Genomic DNA, 17,364 nt, shown 5'->3' on the forward strand with positions numbered 1-17,364 from the left:
ATTACTTCGGGGGGAGGCTGTATCTATACACTGCTCCGCAGACCTGCCGAGACGTGTACCGATCCGGGGATTATTGCTGTCATAACGTCCATTCCTTCACAGTCACCCTCGCGGGATTTTTCCAGGATGCTTGATGCTACTCTATGTTGCTAGACCTTCCACTTTCCCTGCATCTGTCGAGACGAGTATCGATCTGGAGATGGTGACCGTAATGACCTCCAGCTCCTCACGGCCACCTTCGCAGAGTTTCTTATCGAGCTCATCACTACTCCGTCGAGTTCGCCACTTCGCTTCCACTTCACCTATGGAGACGTGCACCGATCTAGCGATGGCAACCTACATGACTTCCATCCATGGGCCAACCTTGCAGGGTTTCCGTGGATGACCACAGTGTCGCTGTTTCATGCTTGCCTCTTCGCTTCCACAACGTCTATCCAGCCCAAGCAACAATGTAAGTTTTATTGTACTCTTCTGGTGGTTTTCATGAGCAATTTTAGTCTTAAATGCCATCATAAGAGTGTGATAAAACCCAAATTGTTACCTGGGAAGTATTTTAATTAGCGTTGTTTGTCTCTCCATTTTTGTTGCTGCTGCATCGTAATCTATGCTATTACACTGTTGACGGCATTCCAAATTCTCTCCTCTCGATACATTTCGTTTACTACACGGTTAAAGGTGGAAACTCGCTTCTCACCGCGGTAAATCTTGGGCATTCGAAGACAACGTGCTCCGCTGTTTCTTTTACCTCTCCACATTCTGGACAGGCAGGTGTCGTTGCGTGTCCGAACCGTGGCAGGTTTTGCCTGAAACAACCGTGCCAAACCGACAGAAACAGTATCAAATGAAAGCTGACTTGCCCATGCTTGCTGTTCAACCAAGTCGATAGAATCGGCATCAGCGGTATACGTCCATCTACCGTTCTCGACCCTGGTCTAATCCTGCTGCGATTTGCCCAACGAATCCTCTCTCACCAGCTGCCGAATTCCTCTGATGTGTTTTCGTCGGTAGCATTCGTTTTCTCGCTTCACTTCACTTCTCGGCTCGTTCGATTACTATCCGAATAGCATCTCGTGGATTTCCCTTTGTTGAATCCGAACTGCATATTCAACAAGCAGTGTTCATCTTCCGTGTTCGTCGTTAGCCTGTTTAGGATAATCCTCTCCAGAAGTTTCCCGGATGTATCCAGCAGACATATCGACTTATATGATGTTGGATCCCCTGTCAGGCTTTCCTGGAGTAGGCAACAGCACTAGCTTCTAGATATTCGTTCTATCCGGGAAGCGTCCATTCTCCAAGCGTTTCAGCAGCACTGTGCTGAACATATTCAAGTACGCTTGTATCGCTGCCTTCAGAAAAATATAGGGGATTCCATCCAGACCTGGCACCTTCTTGATCTTCAGTCGTCTAGCTAATGCCAATAGCATTATCCGCGTCTTCTAAACCGTACGGCGTTGGCGGATGATGCGTAGGGAAAAGTCCATCCACGATAGCCTTCAGTTTATCCGAGCACAGCTCCCTAGTTGTCACAGAACCTTTGATTTACTATGCACTATGCAGTACGAGTTACGCCACGGGTTTACATCAGCTTTCTGGTACAGCTCCTTGTAGCTGTCCTGCTATTCCACTTCACGGCCCAAGCCAGTGAACTGTCTGTCTCGTCTGTCTGCCGGTCCCGTCTGTCTGTCTGTCCCATCTGTCTGTATGTCTACCCTGTCTGTCCCGGCAGATTGTCGGTCACGTCTGGCTGTGTGTCCTATCTGTCTGTCTATCGGTCTTAATTGTCTGTCTGGCTCATCTGTCTGTGTGGCTCGTCTGATTGTTTAGCCCGTCCGTCTGTCTGCCCCGCTTGTCTGTCTGTCTGTGCCGTTAATCTCTCTGCCCACCTATCTATCTGTCTCGTCTGTGTCTCTGTCCCGTATGTTTGTCTGCCCCGCCTGACTGTCTATACCGTCTATCTGTTATGTGTTATGTCTGTCTGTCTCCTTTGTCTGTCCCATATGTCTGTTTGTCAGTTCCGTTTGTCTTTCTGTCCCGTCTCTTTGTCGGTCCCATCTATCTGTCTGTTCCGTTTGTCTCTCTGTCGCGTCTGATTGTCCCCGTGTGTTTGTCTCTCCCGTCTGTCTGACTGTCTCGTCTGTCTGTCCTGTATATCTGTCTATCCTGTTTGTCTGTCTGTCCCGTCTGCCTGTCTTTTCCGTTTGTTTCTCTGTCCCGACTGTTTGTCTGTCTGTCTGTCCCGACTGTTTGTCTGTCCCGTCCATGCCCCTTCTACCTGTTTATGCCGTATATATCTGTCTGTCTCGTCTTTCTGTCTGTCTGTTTGTCCCATCTGTTTGTATGTCCTATCTATCTGTCTGTCCCGTCTGTCTGTCTGTTTGTCTGCCCGTCTGTCTGTCGGTCCCGTCTGCCAGTCTGTCTGTCTGTCTGTTTGCCTATCCGTCCGTCCCTTCATATGTCCACCCGATCAACCCCTTCCGTCCATCCAATCATTCGTTCCTCCAATCATCCGCTCCTCCATCCGTCCATCCGATTGATCTTTTTCGACTCCTTTCATCCCTCCAATCATCCGTCCCTCCATGCGAATCTTTATCGAGTCAAAAACTACAGAACCGATCGTTACGAAAATTTACTGATAGGGTTTCTCGGGTACGGGGAGTGTTTTATTCATTTATTAGCTGACCCGACAAACTTCGTATTGCCACAAATTAAACTGTGTTGTACATAAATCGTGAATCTCGGATGACCTTTGTCACAATCTTGAGTTTTGCAAGTTTCTGAGAAGTTCATGGGTGTTTTAATATACAAATTTTCCTCACAGTAAAGTAGAAAACAACTCCCCCCTTTTAGTGGGAGGAGGGGTCTCTAACCATCATAAGAACCTTCCCTGGCCCCAAAAAGCCATATATGCAAATTTTCACGCCGATCAGTTCAGTAGTTTTCGATTCTAAAAGGAACATAGGGACAGACAGACAGACAGACAGAAATCCTTTTTTATAGGTATAGACTTTTTAGATTATAGTCACTTTAGCAGCTTGGGTCATTCGTGACACCTGAGGGGTTGGGATTTGAACCCAGGTCCTCGGCGTGAGAGGCGTGAGTGCTAACCACTACACCGGGACTTACCCCCAGGAGTGTTTTAGTGGTATCAGTTATGCTTTATCTCAGAGATTTGGTTATTTTTCATTTTTCTGTCATGTTTTCGTGGTACCGGAGTTTGTGGAAGAGGGGCTGGAGGTCAAGCTAATTTTTCTTAACCAAACAGATAGAAATGGGTCTGCTTGGGCTCTTGAGCACGGAGACTAAAAGCATTGCTTGTTTTCAGTGAAGTATGTAAAGATTGAGGTAGGTAAATCAAGGGTTAAAGGTGAAAATTTGTACTTTAAAGTTTTTGGTTATTGGTAGTGTTGCTGTGATTTCCGTTCTACTCAATAGCGTAGTTTAAAGTTAAATACCGTAATACGGAAACTAGTTGATCACGATGTTCAGAAATTTTTTTTCGGTGTTTTAAGTTTATTTCATTCTCAATTACTTTCAAAACTAGTACTTATGCTACAGTCATAAACTGTAATAAAAATTTATGTTGAACTATTTTGTTAAGTATTAGTTTAAGAATATCTTACTTGAAGATTTCAAAACAGCGCTTTGGGGAGAAATTGATCAATCTATTTTTCCATCATTTTCTAATGCAATAGGGTGAGAAAAGGATTAATCAGGGGTCGCCTATTTTAATCAGTTGAAAATAAATGAGCTTAAATGCAGTATTTTGGTCATGTTTTCAGAATCTTTTGATTAGTACCCACATCACAGTTTACTGTTTTTTGACTAGAAATATGATAAATTAAAACTTGTTGTTGAGAAACTTACATCTTTTTAACTACTAAAGAGAACTCCTATCTTTCTACTGCTGAAAAGAACCATCAACTCGCTTCTTTGAGCATTGATTACAGCAATTCTAAAAATCAAGCAGACAATTTTCACTTACCATATTGTAGTAGACATGTGAGCGCTTGCGTCATTTGATGCCATTTTTACAAGCTTATAACAGTGATAATTTGGGATAAGTTTGCAATACATCAGTAAACTTTCGGCATTTTTCCAATGTTCGTTCTTCACAAAAACACATTGACTCCCTAGTAAGAAGGGCTAAAGAAAGCCCCTTGATGGTTAAAATTAGTTCCGGTGCATCAATTTTTAATGTAAAAATATTGACTTTTAGTGGTAACAGCATGAAAAAGTAAAATTAATAAGAGGATTGGTATGCTGATATCCCCCACATTGTTAACCCTTCACTTATAATAAGGTAAAACAATCAGTGATCCGCTTGGAGTAGTAGTAGTAATAGTAGGGGAAAGCCACCGTCATTTCAAGGACTTGCCAATGTATGTAGGTAGAATTACAGTAGATCCAAATTTGATTATCAAATGAATTTCACACTAATGCTGTTACAGAAGGGCCAAAAGGGATTGAGCGGACCCACAAGCAGAGGCACTTGTGCGCATTCCGGGGTTATAAGAGTCGCCTTCCAGCATTAAGATCCTTCCATATAATAGTCAATTTCGCTGTATTGGTGAATGACCAACTGGTTAAAACCACATTAAACAACAATAAAAAAAATTCGCTGTACCAACTTTAACCCACGTGATGATTTGTTTGTTTTGAATTGAGAAGTGCCATATTTGCTTCAGACCTTAAAGATTCAGGTTGGCAATCCACTCCATCATCCAGCCTTCCACATATATGATATTAATAATATGATATTATGATGAAATGTGCAAAAATAGAACAATCTCACCAGCAGTCCTTCGTATAGAATAGGGTAGCGTCGTTTGAGGTTCCATAAGTACTTCAAGTAGTTAATTTAATTTTTTCATTCTGGTATCCTTGTGCAGTATTAAAACTCGTTTTGGCCAAAATTTTCGCTATATAGCAGGAGGTGCTTCATAAGCTAAAACGAAAAAAAAAACGATTAAAATAACTTATTAGGCTTACCTATTAGCTAGGCCGTGTGGCTCCGCCGTCTGCCCAAAACCGCGGTTTTGAGATCAAGCAGCCGGGAACCACTCAGCATCGCACTTTCTAGCTTGGCTACTCAATAGAGCATTACCAGGTATGGCCACGTGGAGGCGCTAGGTAGGGGCTTGGGATGGCTAGAGCTATATTGGAAGCTCCTCATTTGCCTTCCCCATGTCATACCAACAATCAAAAAAAGCAAAGCAAAGCCATGGGTTTATACCGTCTTTAGACATTACCCTTCTTTATCGACAGACTTCGCAGCCGGCTGTTAGAGTATAGGAAAATTACGGGGCCAGTGCAACAATCCTACTGACTCTAACTAGCAAGCACCGCCTAGCCGAGATTCGAACATACGACGACTGGCTTGTTAGACCAGCATCGTACCTCGAAGCTAGCTGGGCTGGGCATACCAACAATCAGTGATCCGCTTAGACTGCTTAAAATAGGTTTCCTATTCTATGACCAAAATGTGATGGAATGATCAAGAGGTAATTTTGAGTTGACTAGTTTAATGTAGAGCAAAACCAACAGCTTAAACAGGAATTGTTCATGAAATTCATTACAAACGAATTCGAAAGAAGTCCCGTGCAGGCCACGTGATTTTTGTATGACTCATCGGCCGCTTTTATCCTTTCGCTAGAAATGATTGGACTTTGTTTTCGCGACCAACGCTTTATTTAGTTAGCATTAAGAAAACGATTAACAGTCGATTGAAAGATTCAAAGATCGATCATTTCTGTGGGACGCTTTAGTCAAAGCATTAACGTTTTTATTCATCTGAACAAATTAAAACCCTCGATTTCTTCGAGGGTCTTCAAAGTGCTAAAACGGAAGTTCCAATTTTATTCCAGCACACACGATAAAAACCTTTTCACGACAGGCTGTTACCACTCGTGCATCGTATACGATACGATGGAATGGGGCGGGGTAAAAATACTTACTCATTTGCCCTGAAATCGCATCACCGTCCTATTTCCTTATTTCCCAAAGTGCAAATAATTATGCGAATGGTTTTATGCTGATGGCATCCATCCATCTCGGTACGGAACGGCGCAATGCGAGAGTAACGTCAACGTCGCTCGTTCGGAGGTACTTCTAGCTCTGGCAGGATGTCTCCCACGCGTGCCACCCAGATGTATGCTTCGGCGGTTGTATGGTTCCGTTGTAGTGGTAACGAAGAGGATCATAAAACCAAATTGATGAATCATTTATTCGCTTTTCTGTTTTCCATTTCCCATCGCCATCTATAGGTACCGTGCTGGAAGGAGGAACCGTATACCAGCTAGCATCAACAGTACAACGCTCGCTGGGACGACATTCTCTCACACAACCCACCGCACCGCTTACGACGACGTATGTCAGACGAGTATTTGCCACCCTCTTAAATCTCTTAAAAGCGGAAAAAGATTCATTCAGATGGGTGTTCATTTAATCGCCGACCATTGCGGTGGTGCGGCGGCCTGTAAGGCAGTGAAGGCTAGGGAAGGGATGGATCTATCTCGGTAGAGGAAAAGAAATCTGGGAAACAGTTGAATTTCATTTAATTCCGTCATATTGAAGGTGGTGTGAGATTTTACCCTCAAGCCTGGTCCTGGGCCTGCGGGCGGGTGGTGAGCAAACTGATTGCATTTCACTTGGGCCGGATTTAAAGAGGAACCGAACGGCGCGAGGGGTCATCCATTAACTGATTAAACGACGAGATTGCGATCAGCTGCGAGTATGTTATTGGAGCTGTTAGGCAATCAATTTTACTGTTTGCAACTTCGCATCAGATAAACCTAATTAAATTGCTTTCAAAAAATAAATTTGATTTTTTTTGCTGTTGTTGTTACAGCTCGCGGTTAGGATCTGTTTTAAAGAATTCCAAATACGATGAAGTGCTATTTCAAAAAGTTTTTTAAAGTTTTCATTTTTCCTGTCTGTCTCTTCAAAGCAGTGACCCAGAAGTAGCAAAATTCAAAATAACATGTTTATAAAAAGACTAATTGTATACATCACAAACAGAATCCAATCTTCGCAGTATTTTTTCTATGTTGACCCTTCTTTTGCTTGTGTTCGAGTGCAACGACTACCCTCCTTTGGTTTTTATTCAACCTTTCTAGACATTTTCCATTCCAGCTAATTATTCACTAAAATGGCCTGAGAATCCCATTTTGTCTCACAGAAGGGGCAGAAAAAAAAACAAAGGAAAACCTTCTTGCAGAATAAATTTCATTTTCCTTGTGAAATAATTCATTTCTGCTTCTTTTGTGTTTCATTAACATTCAAGCGGCTGTGTCCTGGCTGGGTGCAACGGTAAAGGGGCAGTTATCTTATTTTTCTTCAGGTTTCCAGCCGCTGTATTTCGTCTTTCACTAGGTACCTACTTGAGAACCCATTTAGGTACCTTACTTTGCACCAGCCGCTTTTTCCCGCATCTTTTATGCTTTTGGCGATTAAATGGGTGAAAGACAAGAACATTTTGTTTTCAGCGTGCGCAGATCCATCCATACCTTTTCGGATGGGTTGTTACGAAATATTTACAAATCTGTTTATTTGGTAATGACTGCTCGTCACCGGTTTGTTTTTTTACTGATGCAGGTGGAGGTGACTGCTAAACAATAGGCAACAAAAAATTGTTTTGGGCTCTTCATGACGCCTTATGCTTAATTAGCGTTTACTAAAAATAGATCAACAATTGTCAGTAGCTGTAGAAAAACATCTAACCATTTCCAGATTTAATTATATCTTTGCTTTCTAAGTCCATTTTCTAGGAAGTACCTTTAACATTCAACTAACACCAATTTGCAACTTATTTGTCCTCTTAAGAGCTCTCGATTTCTAATGATACAATTGCATCATCGCCAATTGGTACCTACTATGAAACAAATAGCTGCCTTTCACCGGAACCGGAACCAGGCAGTGGAGTCTTTTCCGACAAAATCAACTTCCGCACATTTTCCGCTAATGCTACAACCGATCCTGTTACTTGTCTCCATTCAAAATTAGGCGCGTAAAACCCATCACCATGTAGCGTAAAACCACTCAGCTAGTCCATCATTTCGCTGCTACCTACCTACCTACCTAGCAGTAAGGACATCATTCGGCCAGTCATCAAACCCAAATTCAAAATCCACCTAGAATCACAAGCCAAGATAAACATTGAGAGCGAGTTCATAATTTTGTCATAGCCTGGGGGAAAACATGTTTTATTTGAAAATTTATGAGATCTCTCAACTCTGGCTGGCTTGGCTGGCTGTTGGGACTCGAGAAACATGTCGTATTTTTGCGTCATCACTCTGTCTCTAACCAACGCCGATGGTCGGTTGGTTGGTTGGTCGGTCGGTCGGTGAGCGGCGTCTGCTGTTTCTACTGCTGGTGCTGCTTCTCAGTGCGGCGTTTTACGGTGGTGACATGAAAATTGTATTAATATGCAAATGAAGAATAAAGAGCATTATCATAAAAAATGTAGCTAGAATCCCACTCGAATCCGGTAGCCTTCCGTTGGCATTTGCTCTTGTTGCTGCTGCTGCTGCTGATGCTACTGCTGCTGGACCTCCTGGTGGCTGGGTCGGTAGCAAAAGTTATGCCAGTGAGTAGCAGGGCAGACGATAGGCTCCACTACTAGGCTCTTTATACCGAGTCCTGCTCAGCTTGGAGTCAACAATGTTTACCCTATTGTGTAAAGGCTTTTTGTAACTTTTTCATTGCTGCCGGTAATTCAGTGGTGTCTGAAGTGCTAAATAATGTGAGTTTCTATTATAATTAGCCTCGGTGACTCTGTGGTTAATGATACTGATTTGATACCCCGTGGAAGCATCGAGCTTAAAAACTAGTCTTATAAATCATTAAGGATGCTAAATCGAACTCATTTCCTGACCCCATTAGCGACAGTAGCTCACACGGGAAAAATGGTTTAGAATGAATAACTCAGCGAGCAACTTGTACAGCAGTATCGACAACATTCTCAAATTCGCCTTAAAAGTTAATTGGAAGCAGCATCGTAAATTCCAAACACACGTAACTGCTTTAAAAGACTTGAAACGTGAAAATCTGATGTAAACTCGAAACTTTATCGAAGTCAGCGCTGCCTCGAAAAGCAGGAGAATGCGGATATGGAGCGGTTGCATCGTTTCCAGGAAATGTGAAAGTACCACCAGAAACCGAACGGATCCCGCAAGGGTTATGCACCGCGAACCGAAAAATATTTGCAATATTTTGACAGTCGATCGTGAGGTGACCAGAAGGTGGAAGCTGCACTTCGATAGGCTAAGTTAAGGTGGCAGTCATGTAGTTAACCGATCTATCAAGAAAGGCGACAATTTGGACTTTGATCACCGTTCTCAATGCCGCCTACAAAGTGCGCAAATTATTTCCCGCCAACTATCTCTAATTGCGAGCAAATAGGTATGGGAAATTTTACTACGCCGGCTTCATTGAAGAACGGTCAACAACGGATCAAATGTTTACACTGTGGCAGAAACTCCAGATAGGCCATGAATACAGAATTCCCATGCATTTTCAGTTGTTCGTTGACTTCAAAGAATTTTTTTTGATAACATAGGAGTCTCTCAATTTAGTCGTAATGCCTCGTGCATGTTGTGAATCTGAATGCATTCCGGTTTAAATCTTGTAGTGGTTCCTAAAAAATGGTTTTTGTTGTCGCATAGTTTACATTTTGTTATGCACAAGAATGGCCAGAGATTATTGCGGCCCGCGGCATTCATGGGCGATCTGGTTTGGCCCGCACCATGCCTATGCCTGGGCACCACTGGTCTAGGCTATCCATCATATGGTTTTGCAGATGACTATCTCATCCTACTGGTTGGAAAGTGCATAAGCACATTATTTAACTTAATGCAGCAGGCACTACGCGACTTTTTCAAGTGACTTTTCTCCTAGAGAGGAGTGAATGTCAGACTACATGGAAAGGAAAATTTCCGACTATATGGTCTGTTATACCAATGGTTCCTTGTACGAAGGTCGCGCGGGTGCTGGTGTTTACTGCCGTGAGCTGGAATTGGAGGAACCCTATTCGTTGGGTAGTGACTGCACCGCTTTTCAAGCTGAAATCTTTGCAATTATGTGCGGAGCTCAGTTTGCACTTCAGTAAGAACTGATAGGCAAGATTATCTACTTCTATTCTGATAGTCAAGCCACTATAAAAGCCCTTTGTGCGGCTAATTCTAAATCTAAAACAGTCATCGCCTGCCACACCCAATTAGAAGAACTAAACATTCTAACTGCCGTTCATCTGGTTTTGGGTTCCTGGCCGTTCTGGTATAACCGGAAATGAATGGGCTGATGTACTAGCAAGATCTGGAGCAGAAAAGTCGGGTTTCGGACCCGAACCTGATTTTCAATTGCGGCATGTTGGATAAAACAAAAGATTCGATCTTGGTTTTCATCTGACCATGAACGTTATTGGGAAAATGTTGAAACTTGTCGTCAAACGAAAAGTTTCATTGGTAAGCCTTGTGAGAAGGTTGCGAAATTTCTTTTACAACACTCAAAGGTAAATTGCAGTATTCTTGTCAGATCACTGACTGGTCACTGCAGACTAAATTATCATATGGCTACAATTCAGCTCGCTGAATCGTTTCATTGTAATTTATGTGAATCCGACTACGGTACACCATATCACGTAATTTGCAACTCTCCTGCAGTAGCACAATTGCGTCATAGGATCCTTGGATCCTACGTCTTAAATGAATCGGATTTTAGGAAACTAAAATTACGAGACATTTTGATGTTTCTTACCGAAAGCGGTATAGAGCTATAAGCTCTTATTTATCATGAGTATACCCCCCAGGGGGTGTACTATTGATAAGTTAACTACCAAGGATTGCAGTATCCCCTCGGGGGTACAAAAATCTTTCAGTATGTATGTGTTTGTGTTTGTCCAAATTCTTCATCCACCCCTTCCTATTCTTCCTGGGGTGACATTGCGCATCTCGTTTCGAGTAACTCGTTTCGAAAGAAATGCAACTCGATTCGAATTGTTTTTGGCATTGCGTATATCTTTCGAGTTTATCATTTAACCGTACTAGATTTCGAGCAAATGATGTACCAGTTATACTCGAAGACGTATGCCATATTTTTATGTATTCCTCAGAATGATTACTTACGAACTCTGCAGTTATTCACTTTAAAATAAATTTAAAACGCAGGAAAAATGTTTTGCTTTGACAATTCAAGAGAAAGTGACGATGAAAATAATAATATTCAAAGATGCGAGTTATGGGATAGAAGTAATCCACTTTCTGAGTTAACTAATTTAAGCCTAGTTTTTGGTGTGAGAAAATAATGTTAATTTTTTCAAGGTTTCGTCAATATTTTCAGCTTAATCGGGAGGCATTCAAATATATTTTGGATACAATTCAATTTTCTCCAAATTGGAGAACTACTGCAGTTCCTGTTGCGTTGAAATTAGCAGCTACTTTAAGTATACTCGCCAATGAATCATACCAAAGATATGTAGGAAGCAATTTCCAAATTGGAGTTATGGCCTCTTCCCCTTGTTAGGAACTCCCCACCTCCTAGTACTAGTTGCCTTATATCAGAGAATATGGGTGACAATTTTGGTGGAGAACAGTCAAGGCGTTCTGGAGTTGTGGTGGAACAAAGTTACTCACACTCACACTCGCTTTTTATATAGACTAGCTGACCCGGCAAATTGCTCCAAATTAAACTGTACTGTATATAAATCGTAAATCTCGGATGATCTTTGTCACGATCTCGAGTTTTGGAAGTTGCAACCTTACACGATTCATTTTGGTAGTTGCGTAACTATGAAACCAAGGTTAGTTTGATATACAATTTTTTATCATACAAAATTTTTTCTCGTAGTAAAGTAGAAAACAACTCCCTTCATTGCTTAGCCTGATAAAACAAAGCGGATAGCATTAGAATATTCGCCATGATTATATAACATTTCGCCGCATACCGTTTTGCGGAACACCAATTCTCGGTTGACCATAACGCGTGTTGAGGCCCCTCGAGTCAATTACTGTGCTCAACCCTGCACTCGATAGTTGGCACTCTTGACAACTGTCAGCCGAAGCGGAAATGATTATTAAACCATTCTTTTCCTCATCTAAATACGCAACATTCTGGCGACGAGGATTGTGAGTGAAACCCGCGAAAACGGTGATCAAGCGGTAAATTTCGTTCGTCCGCTCTACAACACACCGTCACGCTAACAATGGATGAGGATTTTAAGAAAATGTTCATCGAAATGATGAATACACAGCAGAAGATTTTGTCCGAGCTTGCTATGAGCCGAACAATGTCCACGGCTGCCGCAGGAACATCATCGACTGATGCCCGCATGGAATCTCTTGCCAATTCTATGACAGAATTCCATTACGATCCCGAGTCTAACCTCACATTCGACAACTGGTACAGCCGTCATGAGGACACATTTCGGGTCGATGCAGGTAAACTCAATGATGCCGCCAAGACACGTCTGCTGCTCCGCAAACTCAGTGATAGTACTCATGCGGAGTACATGAACCACATTCTCCCGAAGACCACACGAGATTTTTCGTTCGACGAGACGGTGTCTAAATTGAAGCAGCTTTTTAGTGCACACGCATCCCTTTTCTGCAAGCGATACCGCTGCCTCACGCTTAACAAGAAAGCTTCCGACGACTTTCAAATGTATGCCGGTTTTGTGAATCGCCTATGCGAAGATTTCGGTGTTGCTAATTGTTCCGTCGACGAGTTCAAGTGTTTAATATACGTTTGTGGCCTACATGCACCCCAAGATGCTGAGATCCGGACCGCTCTGCTAGCTAAGCTGGAAGGCAACAAATCAATGACGCTCAATGATCTCACCACAGAGTGTCATCGCATTATCAACCTTCGGAAAGACGCTTCAATCGTGGAGTGCCCAAGCGAGAAGGTATCGGTCAACGCTATCAATCCGATCAAGCACCCGAAGAAATCAGTCGTCTCTAAGCCTGCATTCAAACACCCACCGATGCCCAACAATCCGGCTCATCGTAACAATAGTGATAGCAACAATAAACCGAGAACGCCGTGTTGGAAATGCGGACAGCTCCACTATGTTCGCGAGTGCCCCTTCCAAGACCATCGCTGCCGTGATTGTAACGTTATTGGGCACAAAGAAGGATATTGCCACTGTGTGTCATCGAATCCAGGCAAGAAAAGGAAATCGAAACAAGCCCCACAAACAAATGGTATTTATTCCGTTCGACAAGTTGCTGCTCGGGATCGGAGAAAATACGTCACCGTTGTTGTAAATAAAGTCAAAATTGAGCTCCAGTTAGATTGCGCGTCAGACATCAGCATCATCACCGAAGACAACTGGAATCGGATCGGACGACCATCAACTAAGCCACCTTCACAACAAGCCCGGACGGCTTCAGGTCAACCGCTACCGCTCATCGCAGAAATTGATTGTGACGTTATGCTGAGAGGAGTTCATCGTTCAGGTAAACTGTTTATTACCAACATTCACAATCTCAATCTTCTAGGCCTCGACTTTATCGAACTCTTCAACCTGTGGCACGTTCCCCTGAGCACGGTCTGCAACAACGTCACGACAGCAACCGACAACGTTCAATGGTTGAAAATATCGTTTCCGCAACTGTTTTCGGATTCACTGGGTTGCTGTAATAAAACAGAAGCAAAACTTTATGTGAAGCCGGATGTTCAGCCCGTTTTCCGTGGTAAAAGACCTGTTCCGTTTGCCGCACTTGAACCGATCGAGACTGAGCTGAAACGATTGGAAGAGTTAGAAATCATTTCGCCGGTTGAGTTCTCTGACTGGGCGGCACCCATCGTTGCCGTTCGTAAGAAAGCAGTGAACGGACAGCCACCGAGAGTAAGAGTGTGCGCTGACTATTCTACTGGCCTAAACAGCGCCATTCAGCCCAATCAGCATCCTCTCCCGCTCCCCGAGGAGATTTTTGCCAAACTCTCCGGCAGCATAGTCTTCTCGCACATCGATCTATCGGATGCGTATTTGCAAATACCGGTCGAGAAAGATTCCAGACAGTACCTCACGATCAATACTCATCGCGGATTGTTTGAGTTTAATCGCTTGCCACCGGGTGTCAAATCTGCCCCCGGCACGTTTCAAACGATCGTCGACGCCATGGTAGCTGGTTTGGAAGGAGTTGAAACGTACCTCGACGACGTACTGGTGCACGGAAAGGACGCCAAGGAACATCGAGTCCGTCTTTTGAAGCTTCTGGAACGTATCCAGGAGTGGGGTTTTACGCTGCGCATTGAAAAGTGTTCTTTTTTCATGCCGGAAATCCACTATCTCGGTTTCATCATCAACCATCAAGGGATCCGGCCCGATCCTGTCAAAACAGCAGCGATATGTAGTATGCCGCCCCCACACGACGTCAGTACCTTGCGATCATACCTCGGCGCTATAAATTTTTATGGCAAATTTGTTCGCAACATGCACGATCTACGACGCCCACTCGATTCACTTCTTAAAAAGGATTCAAAATGGAACTGGGATGAGAGCTGCCAACGTACATTTGAGCAATTCAAAAGTTTGCTCCGTTCAGATCTGCTGCTTGCACACTACGACCCTAACCTCGAAACGATTGTCGCAGCGGATGCATCCAGCCATGGAGTCGGAGCGTGTCTTATGCATCGATACCCTGACGGTTCCATGAAAGTCGTGTGCCATGCCTCCCGAACGCTAACTCCAGCAGAACAGCGTTACGGTCAAGTGGAAAAGGAGGCATTGGCGCTAATCTTCGGTGTCACCAAGTTTCATCGCTTCATATACGGAAGAAAATTCAGCCTACACACCGATCACAAGCCGTTGGTCGCAGTATTTGGATCCAAGAAAGGTATACCAATCCATACAACCAACCGCCTACAACGATGGGCCCTCATTCTGCTGTCGTATGATTTCGATATCACGCACGTCGCTACGCAGGATTTTGGCTATGCGGACATCCTATCTAGGCTCATTGACCCGCGAGCAAAACCAGATGACGATTTCGTTATTGCTTCGGTTCAAATGGAAGAGGACTTGTCTGCCACCGTAAATGCAGCACTAGCTGCTCTGCCCGTCACTTTCAAACACCTTCAAGCTGCCACTAACAAGGACAAGCTGCTTCTGGAAGTGATTCAACACGTGCAAACTGGTTGGCCTAAATCGATTAAGCAAGTCAATAATGATCTCCGTCCGTTCTACGCTCGCAAGGAAGGACTTTCTCTCGTGCGAGGTTGCCTCATGCTATCTGGTCGAATCGTTGTGCCGAAAGTGTATCGGCAACCCGTACTCAAGGCCATCCACAAAGGACATCCCGGTCAAGAGCGGATGAAGTCAGTGATGAGGAGCCATGTCTACTGGCCCGGCGTCGATCAAGATGTGCAAAATTTCGTTTCGTCGTGCAGCGCTTGCGCATCTGTGGCCAAATCTCCGCCAAAAACATTACTTTCGTCGTGGCCACAAGCTAGTCATCCCTGGCAACGGCTACACGTGGATTATGCTGGTCCTTTTGAAGGACAGTATTTTCTGGTCATTGTCGACTCCTACAGTAAGTGGCCAGAGATCATCCGAACATCAACCATCACCAGTAGGACGACCATCGAACTGCTTTTTGAAACGTTCGCTCGGTACGGACTGCCAGAAACCATTGTCAGCGATAATGGAACGCAGTTTTCTTGCAGCCAATTCAAAGAATTCTGCGAGTCTCTTGGCATCGTGCACATACGCACCGCTCCGTATCACCCGCAGTCCAATGGACAAGCGGAGCGCTTTGTGGATACTCTGAAGCGAGGCTTAAGGAAAATAATGCCAGAAACGCAAAACTCTATTTCCCGTTCTCTGCAAATTTTCTTGTCCGCTTACCGGTCAACACCAAACAAATCAGCTCCGGATGGACTGTCACCGGCTGAAATTTTGATGGGGAGGAAACACCGGACCACATTGGATTTGCTGAAACCACCTGTAGATTTCGTTCTCCAGAAAAATCAGCACATGGAAAATCAATTCAACAGACACCATGGGGCAAAGAAGCGAAATTTCGAAAAAGGCGATCAAGTGTATGCAAGCACTCTCAAGCATGGAAAACTCGTATGGCTAGCTGGTACCGTCATCGAACGTGTTGGTAGTGTCAATTACAATGTGTTGCTGGATGGAAGCAGGCTAATCAGATCACACACCAATCAACTCCGTGCTCGGGGGAACACTAAAGTCGAGGTCCATATGGAAGAAGCTTCGTCGAACCATCACCTGCCGTTGCATATCCTGCTGCAAGAGTTCAAGTTCATCGAAGGGTCATCGACCGCTGCAGATCAACCGGTTCCTGCTGCGCCACGTCTACCGCGGGACCGCCCGCTTGTTCCGCTCCGTCGGTCCACTCGGATCCGCCGGATGCCCACTAGATACAACCCGTACTTCTACAGATAAAAAGGGAGATGTTGAGGCCCCTCGAGTCAATTACTGTGCTCAACCCTGCACTCGATAGTTGGCACTCTTGACAACTGTCAGCCGAAGCGGAAATGATTATTACACCATTCTTTATTCTCGGGTCACAAAATGTAGTCAATTAAATATTAAATGCTAAACGTACTAATTGTAATAAACTAAGTGTAGTCCTCAGTAGTAAACCATTCTTTTCCTCATCTAAATACGCAACAACGCGGAATATAGAGTTTCGCGGAATACCATTTCGCGAAAAACCTTACGCGGGATGTACCGTTTCACGGAAAATGTTTTCTTGGAAAGTACCATTTCGCAGGGGTTATTTTCTCTTTACTCACTGTCGCTCGTTCGGACCCAACTGAAAGAAAGTAATAGAGGTCAGTAGACCTAGGAAAATAAATAAACCTAATTGATAATTTTTGGTGACCTTGTCTTTGTCTCTGTTTTATGGAAGAGTCCAAAATTTCTCGAGTTCGATTAGTTTTTGAGTTACGCAAAAATTTCTGTTTTGTTTGTATGAGAGTCCTTATCCCCCTACCACAGGGGTGAAGCGACTAAAACCATCATTAAAAAAATTCCTGCCTCCAAAATCCCCCACATGCCAAATTTGGTTCCATTTGGTTGATTAGTTTTAAAGTTATGAGGAAATTAGTATTTCATTTATATGGGAGCCCCCCTCCTAAAAAGGGGAGGGGTCCTAATTCATCATAGAAAAAAATCTTACCTCCAAAAACCCCCACATGCCAAGTTTGGTTCTATTAGATTGATTAGTTCTCGAGTTAAGAAGAAATTTGTTTTTCATGTGTATAGGAGCCCCCCCTCCCAAAGTGGGGAGAGGTCCTAATTCACCATAGAAAAAATTCTTGCCTCCTAAAACAATTAATTCTCAAGTTGTAAGGAAATTTGAATTTCATTTGTATGGGAGCCCCCATACAAACAGGGGA

General features: G+C 43.7%; 1 protein-coding gene across 1 annotated transcript; it reads left to right on the plus strand.

Moving 5' to 3' along the window:
• Positions 1-12,196: 12,196 nt before the first annotated feature.
• LOC128740746 (uncharacterized protein K02A2.6-like) lies at positions 12,197-16,405 on the plus strand. Its single transcript, XM_053836311.1, has one exon. It carries the CDS (start codon positions 12,197-12,199, stop codon positions 16,403-16,405), a length of 4,209 nt encoding a protein of 1,402 aa, XP_053692286.1.
• Positions 16,406-17,364: the final 959 nt, after the last annotated feature.

This window comes from Sabethes cyaneus, chromosome 3 (assembly GCF_943734655.1).
Source record: "Sabethes cyaneus chromosome 3, idSabCyanKW18_F2, whole genome shotgun sequence".
NCBI classification, from domain to species: Eukaryota; Metazoa; Arthropoda; class Insecta; order Diptera; family Culicidae; genus Sabethes; species Sabethes cyaneus.